The 10,176-nt window shown below is 48.0% G+C and overlaps 1 protein-coding gene across 2 annotated transcripts in view; it reads left to right on the forward strand.

Annotated features, from left to right (window-relative positions):
• Positions 1–7,109, forward strand: part of LOC140398383 (myosin light chain kinase, smooth muscle-like) — a 110,017-nt gene extending 102,908 nt beyond the window's left edge. For both annotated transcript variants that reach the window (XM_072487005.1, XM_072487004.1), the window contains exons 16-17: positions 2,647–2,784; positions 4,439–7,109. In XM_072487005.1, coding sequence (XP_072343106.1) covers positions 2,647–2,784; positions 4,439–4,665 — 365 coding nt within the window. In that variant the 3' untranslated portion in view covers positions 4,666–7,109. The remainder of the gene's footprint in view (positions 1–2,646; positions 2,785–4,438) is intronic.
• The last annotated feature ends 3,067 nt before the right edge of the window (positions 7,110–10,176 follow it).

A 10,176-nucleotide genomic window follows, 5' to 3' on the forward strand; every position in this document is an offset into this window, starting at 1 on the left:
TCAAAAGGGGTGTGGCCCACGATCGGTGCCCACTGATCGGCAGGTCGGCCTCTCTGAAGGTGGACCTCCTTTCCTCCACCGCCCCGCAGGATCCATCCGATATCTTCTTGCGGGGCGGCCTCGGGGAGGACGGCAAACGCGCATGCGCGGGTGATGTCATTTACGTGGCGCCGGCCACATCATTTACGCGGCACCACTTTTACGCGCACCAAGGCCTGCCGCGCGTAAATGACGCGACGCCGCTCCTAGACCCCCGGGGGCGGGAGAATAGGGGGCTGGGAGCGGCCTCCGACGCCGGAGTGAAACCCTCCGGTTTTCACTCCGGCATCGGGACTTAGTCTTCAGGGGCGTCATTCTCCGCCGGCGGGAGTCTCCGTTTTGCTGGCGCCCGGGGGTTTCCCGACGGCGTGGGGCTGCCCCACAATGGGAAACCCCATTGACCGATGTAACGGAGCATCCTGCCGGCGGGTCGGGGCAGAAATGTGGCGGGGCGGGATGGAGAATTTCTCTCCCGATGGGATAATTGCGGCCCATGTTTTTGGCCACAGCCAATCTGAATGCTTAAAGGACCTTTTTGTGTTGACACCATTGTAGCTTAAGATGTGCTTTGTAATCCATGTTAATCTTAAAATCTGTGTGTAATTGTTAAGATAAGGGGGGGTGTAAAGGAGTATCGTATCATCCATTTTTTTCATGTTTAATTAAGTTTTTTTTTCTTGTTGTTCAAACTAATTAGCAGCTCTGTGATTCTGTACCTGCACATTTTTTTTTAAAGTAAAAGTTTCGGTCTTTTGTGATAGGGTCCAGTCTGGCATCTTCCTGTCCAATTATAGCACCAACTGGACCGTAACAATCACAGCTGTAAACATGGTTCTGAATGTCTATTGTACAGACTGTTCTAATGGGGGGAATCGATAATTTTGCTAAAGCGATGCTTCCTTGTTTCTTTCATGTTCCCTCTCCTACCAAAAGCAACATTCATTCTCATTTTTTACAGCTTTCAATAAAACTGGTTCTATCCTATTGTGTCCAATCCCCTATCTGTTTTTTGTTTTTCTTTTGAAGTCCTTTTATAGTTATCTTACATACTGCGTTTTCCATATAATTAAAGAGTCAAAGGTTGATGACATTTCTAATAGCCCAAAACATTCCTGTACCTCATTCTTCCTTTTATAGTCTATAATTTTGATGTTACCTCAAGGAGCTCGATGCCATCCAGGACAAAACAGCCTGTTTGATTGGCACACCATTCACAAATATTCACTCCCTCCATCACCGACACACAGTAGCAGCAGTGCATACCATCTACAAGATGCACTGCAGGAACACTTTTACAACTTTCAAAGCCTTGATTTCTACCATCGAGGACAAGGGTAGCAGACACATGGGGACGCCACCACCTGCAGGTTCCCCTCCATGCCATTCTCCATCCTGACTTGGAAATATATCATTGTTCCTTCACTGTCGCTGGCTCAAAATCCTGAAACTCCCTTCCTAACAGCAATGTAGGTGTACCTACACCTCGGGGACCACAGCGGTTCAAGAAGGCAGCTCCCCACCATCTTCTCAAGGGCAGCGTACCACCACCTCCTGAAGGGTAATTGGAAATGGGTAAGAAATGCTGACCTCGCCAGAAATGCCCACATCCCTTGAATGAATTTTAAAAATCTACGTTGTTTTCTCTTCAACTATTTTCCTTGCTGCTAATGTCTTTCTCCTAGATTTTTAAACATATTATTTGATGGAATGTGGGCATCGTTGACAAGATAAGCATTTGTTGTTCATCTCTAATTGCCCTTGAAATAAATAGCTTACTGGGCCATTTCAGAGGGCAGTTAAAGGTCAACCACATTATTGTGGGTCTGGAGTCACCTGTGGGGCCAGACTGGGTAAGAACAGCAGATTTCCTTTCGTAAAAGACATCAGTGACCCAAATGAATTGTTCCGATAATTGTTGATGTTTTCCTGGTTGCTATCACTCAGACTAGTTTTCAATTCCAAATTTTATTAACTAAATTTAAATTGCACTCCTGCCATGGTGGGATTTGAACCCATGACCCCAGGGCAATAGCCTCTGTGCTACTAGTTCAGTGACATTATCATAATACTACCATCTACTCCCTGGACAATAACAAATCAGAATAGGACAATGCCTGCCAGGTAGTGAGGTGTACAGGAGTGATTGATTTATTCCTGCTCTGGGCCACGTTTACTGATTACTGGGTTGGAAAATGGACAATTGGACAGAGTCCCTGCTCCTGATTACTCGCCATTCACCTGCACCCGCAGGGAAAAGGCTCCTAGTTGGAACTTGTTTTATGTAATGCCAAATAAAAGTAAGACGTCTGACTACATCAGGTTAAAGTCCAGCATGTTTATTTGCAATCACAAGCTTTCGGAGCTCCGAAAGCTCGTGATTTCAAATAAACCTGTTGGACTTTAACCTGGTGTTGTAAAACATCTTACTGTGCCCACCCCAGTCCAACGCCGGCATCTCCACATCATGCTAAATAACAACCATGGAAATTGTGACAAGACAGTTATTGAACCCCTCTATCAACTGCAAACAGGCATGCATTGTAGTTCTTGTCTGTGGCTGTATAGTGGATGTGAACTAGCGTGTTCTACTTTCTCATCCTTTTCCAGTTCTGAGTCTAACTGAGCAAGAGGAGGTGCTCTCTTCCCTGGATGAGCAAATTCAAAGGAAGCCATTTTTCAGCAAAGCTTTAGAAGATGTGGCGGAAGTGGAAGGCAGTGCATCCTGTCTACAGTGCCACATTGAAGGTGAGCACCACTGGAAGTGTTTGTCACTCTTAATTAGGTATGAAATCTTTAGCCCTATGTCATCGGTGAGGAGGGCAAACGCCTTTTCTGAGCCTTGTACAGGCAGTGCCAGCATTAGCTGCATCTTTCTCGTTTTTTCAAAACTCTTCAGTCAGTTTACATATAAACTGAGTGTGGCACCTCGGGATGTCCCAGCACTCAATAGCCATGAGTATTTTTGAAATGCGACCACTGCTATAAGGTAAGAAACATTGCAGCCAATTCATGCTCAAACGTTGTCCATTATCTCGCACTATGGATATTTGTCCATATTTCTGGGTGGGCTGTTCCCAGAGTTTCCTCCAATCTCTCCCCATCCCATACATCAGGAGTATCCACCATCATCCCGTTACAAACCATTTGATTTCTTTTCTTTTCATCCATATTTTCTAAGGTGTCAAACTGCCTCAGAATCGATTATGTTTCATGAAGCACAGTGGAGATCATGGGCGTCATTCTCCGCCGGCGGGAGTCTCCGTTTTGCCGGCGCCCGGGGGTTTCCCGATGGCGTGGGGCTGCCCCACAATGGGAAACCCCATTGACCGGCCGGTGTTAACGGAGACTCCCGCCGGCCGGTCGGGGCAGAAATGTGGCGGGGCAGGTAGGAGAATTTCGCCCCAGAGCTTGGTTATTTAAGGAGTGGTACATTTGCAATGACATTTTATTCCCAGTCTTTTTTTTTCTCTTGATAATTTAGAGTACCCAAATATTTTTTTCCAATTAAGGGACAAGTTAATGTGGCCAATCTACCTACCCTGCACATCTTTGGGTTTGTGGAGGTAAGATCCTTGCCGACGAAGGGACAATGTGCAAACTCCACATGGGCAGCGCATTCCCAGTCTTATTACAATAACAGAGGAGGACATCAGGCAGTTCCCCAAAATGATCAACTTCATTCCACCTTGCATGTCACTCCTCACCCCACCAAACAATACAAAAATCATAGAATCCCTGCAGTGCAGAAGGAGGCCATTCAGCCCATCGATTGTGCACTGACCCTTTGATACAGCCCCCTACCTAGACCCACTTCCCCTGCAACCCCACCTAATCTTTGGACGCTAAGGGGCAATTTGCCATGGTCAATCCACCTAACCTGCACATCTTTGGACTATGGGAGGAAACCGGAGCATCCGGAGGAAACCCAAGCAGACATTGGGAGGACGTGCAAACTCCGCACACTCATCTAATTCTGGAACTGAACCCGAGTCCAATGGCACTGTGAGGAATATGACTGGAAAATCCAGTTGTTGGAGGTGGAATCTTGCTGTGGTTGCCCTGTTTTCCTGCATTAGTCACTTCACTTCAAGAGGAGTTAGTTGCTGTGAAACACTTTGCAATGTTCCTGTGAGACATAAGGCACATAAAAATGCAAATACTTATGTCTTTTTCCTTTGAGGTACATTCTATGTCATCTTGCTTAATACTCAGCGCTGAATCAGTTTTCTACTTACTGGGGGAGGGGCATCAGCAACGTTTCTACAGGAAGTCCAAAAACAATTTGCTTTTCCAACATCCCTGATTAAAACTAAAGCCTCAACTTGTACTTTTTCCGGAACGTCAAGGGTTTGTTTTGAAGGCTCTCATCATTCCTTTACGTTTTTCCGTCCTTACTCAGGTTACCCGGACCCTGAAGTGATTTGGTATAAAAATGAGGATCCGCTTATCGAGTCATCACACTTCCAGATCAACTATATTGAGGATGGGAGCTGTTCGCTAATTATTACGAATCTCACACAAAAGGACTCTGGGCATTATGCATGCAAGGCCGTGAATGCACTGGGGGAGCAGACTTGTTCAGCCACGTTGACTGTTTACCCACTGGATGTGATCCGACGCAGTTAGATGCAGGTAGCACTCAAGCTGATCCATCTGTTTGCGCTCTGGAACCTAGCCCTCAATAGGACAATGACAAAAGAGGCATCAAGCAAATTTGGTGAGGAACACTGATCTACAAATAATGGAGACAAGTAGCTGAATTCTATAATTTGGAATTGCCGTTGGAAGAGAGACTCCTGAATATCATTGGGAAGACATTGATCAATACTGATTATTCTGCACCCATGCACCATTGAGTAGGACAAATGCAGAAGAAGATCCTCAGAGCATTAAATGTCACACCTCTCTGGGCTTTGAGTTTTTGTCCGATTGAATACTCACTGTAATGAAGACAGATTATAATGGGGTTTCTCATCTCGAACGTAGCCCATTTAGAGTGACCAAAGAGTTCTGTTATTTTCGAAATTTTGAACCTTTTTGCTTGCCTGTTTCTTGGGGTAACTGCCCCATTGCAGTTGCTGTGTCACATTTGATTTGCAGGAGACAGCAGTTTGATTAAATAGTTGGAGTCACACTTCTAGCAGCTAAGCACAAAAATGTTGTAAACTATTGTTGAGCAACATCACATGATCTAATTGTATGTGTAGCTGAATATGGCTGAGGACAGGAATTTCTGACATGGACTGGAGAATAGGATTAGCCATTTACAATTGGAAACATTTTATTTTTGTCTAAATTTTATTGAGTGGATTAAATCAGATGTGAATTCCAATAAACTTTGTTCCTGATCTCAGCCAATGTGATCAGAGAGGCGGTGTGTGGACACTGAGATGAGACCTACCTAGCAAGAGGGAGTGGAGTCTGATGCTCCCTTGCTGATGGGTTCTTTAGCCGATATTCTGAGCTCCCATTTGTAAGCTCCAGATAAAATTTCAGCCACATGAGAAAAAGGGGCACAATTACAGTGCAATATTGCTCAAGAACAGTGATATTTGTGAGAATTGTTCTATTTCACCTCAGAAAGTTCTGGAACTTTCCGTCCACAGTGAAGTTATCACCACCACATCAACCACCTGCAGTGGTACACTTTGAAGGCTGGTAGGGCTTGCTGTCACTTTCTACACCAGCACAAGCATGAGATGGTAGACAACCAATCTGTCATTGAGTAATTAGAATTTGAACTTTGAAGCTTCCACCATTGACACCAGACAAGAAATAAGTGTTGTACTTTGGAGGGTTAATTCAGGGAGAAGTTCGGCAACAAGCAATACTTCCAAAACTGAACTAAGACAATGAACCTTTCTTTATATTAGGCAAAATACTGTAGATGCTGGAAACCTGAAATAAAAACAGAAAATGCTTCATAAGCTCAAAGTCTGGCAGCATCTATGTAGAGAGAAACAGAGTTAACGTTTTGGCTGTAGAAGGATCATTTAAGACTGAAACATTAACTCTTCTCTCCCCATAGATGCTGCCAGACCTGCTGAGTTTATCCCCCATTTTCTGTTTTTATTAACTTTTCTTTATCCCTCACTTTAAAGAACCTGGTTGGTGTAGAGAACTCGAATCGTTGTTGGGACTCTATCCTTTCTCCGAATCTTGGTGCCATCTATACAATGCAGTCAGCCAGTATCACTCTTTCATTATTTCGATCAAAATTCTCCAGCTGTTAGTATTCCCTGTTCCTGCCGCCAGCGCACCCCCGCCCTCGGGCTTCCTGGCAACGCGGGGTGGCTTCAATGGGAAATCCCATTGACAAGCGGCGGGAGTAGAGGTCCCACCGCCAGCGAACATGGCGTTGCCAAAAAACACACAGCTGGGGGACCGGAGAATCCAGCTCTTAATTCCAGTTCTGTTGCACTGGATCACTGTTCATGTGAGCTTGTCATGTTTCCTTCATCACCCCCACTTCCCTCACCCCCAGAAAAAATTGCATTACATCTGTAATCTTTTGGTTTGAACTGAGACACATTTCTGTTAATAAAAGTTGTGCTTTTTTAAATTTAACCAAACCATTTATTAAAGCTCAATTCACAAAAATGGTGAACTTCAACCCTTCCTTTAACCGTGTAAATGATCATTTGCGCTTAAGTAGTATTTCACAACAAAGCGTTTCTCATGTGTTCGCTAAGGAATTGTTTTCAACATGGAAAGATTCTTTGTAACAATTTTATTATAGACTTCCAGAAAATGTAAATATGACAATACCTGATAACCACTAATGTATGGCTGGCTCCCTCATTAATATCTGTGCATTATAAAATGATTTTGTACAATGTACCCTTTCGACCTGGTTAACTGTGAAAACTTGTGTTCAACCTTCCAATGTGATTGTTGAAACTTACTGAACCTGAATAATAGATACCAGTGACTGTGCCAATGGTGGCTCTAGGATTAGGACAACCTACTCATCAGCAATCCAGTGTATGCCCTCACTATCTTATGAAAATACCATTGAATATTAGAATGTTGAAATATCACATTTTAATAGATCTATATATTGTTGAAAATCTTGTGGAGAACACACTTTTTATCACATGCTTTCCTTCTTTGCATCACCTTGTTATAGTTTTGTACTGACATTCAAAAATGCTATGTGAACACTTTCTATTTGATTCTATTATGTTAACTGTCACGGTGTAATTGCAAGGTCTAGGCCCAAGGTGATTCTGTAGAGTAACATATACACAAATCTTACATATATTGGTAGAAAACATTAATGTAAAGATAATCAATTAGGTTTTGAGGTGCAGGATGACATTGCAATGTGATAGTTTTACTCTGGGTGAGAAGGAATCAAAGAGTGGGTTGAAACCTTCACACTTTATATAAGAATGAGCTTCCCTGACTCATTTGAGTGTGTTTAGGAAGACATCACAAATTACTTCTGATTAAAACAAACTATTTCCTGTTTAAGCTTGAGAAGCATCATAAAAGACAAGGGGCGGAATTCTCTGGAAACGGCACGATGTCCGCTGACTGGCGCCCAAAACGGCACAAATCGGGGGAAATTCTCCGGAAACGGCGCAATGTCCGCCGACTGGTGCCCAAAACGTGCCAATCAGACAGGCATCGCGCCGCCCCAAAGGTGCGGAATGCTCCGCAACTTTGGGGGCCGAGCCCCAACATTGAGGGGCTAGGCCGACGCCGAAGTAATTTCCGCCCCGCCAGCTGGCGGAAATGGCCTTTGTTACCCCGCCAGCTGGCGCGGAAATGACATCTCCGGGCGGCGCATGCACGGGAGCGTCAGCGGCCGTTGACAGTTTCCCACGCATGCGCAGTGGAGGGAGTCTCTTCCACCTCCGCCGTGGCGGAGGCGGAAGGGAAAGAGTGCCCCTACGGCACAGGCCCGCCCGTGGCTCAGTGGGCCCCGATCGCGGGCCAGGCCACCGTGGGGGCACCCCCCGGGGTCAGATCACCCCGCCCCACCCCCCCCCGAAGCCCGCCCACGCCGCCTTGTCCCGCCGGTAAGGTAGGTGATTTAATTTACGCCGGCGGGACAGGCAATTTATCGGCGGGACTTCGGCCCATCGGGGCTGGAGAATCGAGCGGGGGGTGCCCGCCAACCAACGCGGCGAGATTCCCGCCCCCGCCGAATCTCCGGTGTCGGAGACTTCGGCAACGGGCGGGGGCGGGATTCACGCCAGCCCCCGGCGATTCTCCGACCCGGCGGGGGCCGGCGTAGATTAAACCACCTACCTTACCGGCGGGACAAGGCGGCGTGGGCGGGTTCCGGGATCCTGGGGCGGGGGGGACGCGGGGCGATCTGGCCCCGGGGGTGCCCCCACGGTGGCCTGGCCCGCAATCTGGTCCAACGATCCGCGGGCGGGCCTGTGCCGTGGGGGCACTCTTTCCCTTCCGCCACGGTCTCCACCATGGCGGAGGCAGAAGAGACTCCCTCCACTGCGCATGCGTGGGAAGCTGTCAGCGGCCGCTGACGCTCCCGCGCATGCGCCGCCCGGAGATGTCATTTCCGCGCCAGCTGGCGGGGCACCAAAGGCCTTTTCCGCCAGCTGGCGGGGCGGAAATTACTCAGGCGCCAACCTAGCCCCTCAAGGTTGGGGCTCGGCCCCCAAAGATGCGGAGCATTCCGCAACTTGGGGCGGCGCGATGCCCATCTGATTTGCGCCGTTTTGGGCGCCAGTCGGCGGACATGGCGCCGTTTCCGGAGAATTTCGCCCCAGAATTACTCAGTTCAGAGGTTTACATATATCACATATTTCCCTGTTTTAAATTTTAAGAACAGATGCATGAATTAGAATGAGAATCATTCATCTTCATTGGTTCGTGGTCAGGTTTGCTGCCAATGGCTGCCACCTAATTCATTGATACAGTCAGCATTTTTAAGACATAGAATTATTGACTAATAGAGGGAAAGGATTTGCTTCTTTTTTTAACTCTAATATTACTTCAAGAGGTTGTAATTGTGCATTGCATCAAATTGTTCAGATCGGGGGCGAAGTTCTCCTGAAACGGCGCGATGTCCGCCGACTGGTGCCCAAAACGGCGCAAATCAGACGGCATCGCGCCGCCCCAAAGGTGCGGAATGCTCCGCATCTTTGGGGGCCGAGCTCCAACATTGAGGGGCTAGGTCGGCGCCAGATGAATTTCCGCCCCGCCAGCTGGCGGAAAAGGCCTTTGGTGCCCCGCCAGCTGGCGCGGAAATGACATCTCCGGGCGGCGCATGCGCGGGAGCGTCAGCGGCCGCTGACAGCATTCCCGCGCATGCGCAGTGGAGGGAGTGTCTTCTGCCTCCGCCATGGTGGAGACCGTGGCGGAGGCGGAAGGGAAAGAGTGCCCCCACGGCACAGGCCCGCCCGTGGATCGGTGGGCCCCGGTCGCGGGCCAGGCCACCGTGGGGGCACCCCCGGGGCCAGATTGCCCCCCCCCCCAGGACCGCCTTGTCCCGCCGGTAAGGTAGGTGGTTTAATTTACGCCGGCGGGACAGTCATTTTAGCGGCTGGACTTCGGCCCATCCGGGCCGGAGAATCATGCGGGGGGGCCCGCCAACCGGCGCGGCGCGATTCCCGCCCCCGCCGAATCTCTGGTGCCGGAGACTTCGGCAACCGGCAGGGGCGGGATTCACGCCAGCACCCGGCGATTCTCCGACCCGGCGGGGGGTCGGAGAATCTTGCCCCTGATTGCTATTTTTCATAAAACATAAGGCAATATAACTGGATCTACTTTGCTGACATCAGGTAGTTATACATTTGTGATAGTAATTAAAATTATAATATGGACCAGACAGAATGGTATTCCAGAAACCTTGGGCAGGATTTTACGTCAGCTGATGTTAGAAACCGGAAACCCGATTAGACAGAGAATTGGGTTTGAAGCCAAAATCGTAGCGGGCGCCATTTATAATAATCATAATCTTTATAGTGTCAGAAGTAGGCTTACATTAACACTGCAATGAAGTTACTGTGGAAAGCCACTCGTCGCCACACTCCAGCACCTGTTCAGGTACACTGAGGGAGAATTCAGAATGTCCAATTCACCTAACAAGCACATCTTTCGGAACTAGTGGGAGGAAACTGGAGCACCTGGAGGAAACCCACGCAGACACGGGTTGAACGC

This window comes from Scyliorhinus torazame, chromosome 21, assembly GCF_047496885.1.
Source record: "Scyliorhinus torazame isolate Kashiwa2021f chromosome 21, sScyTor2.1, whole genome shotgun sequence".
Classification (NCBI taxonomy): domain Eukaryota; kingdom Metazoa; phylum Chordata; class Chondrichthyes; order Carcharhiniformes; family Scyliorhinidae; genus Scyliorhinus; species Scyliorhinus torazame.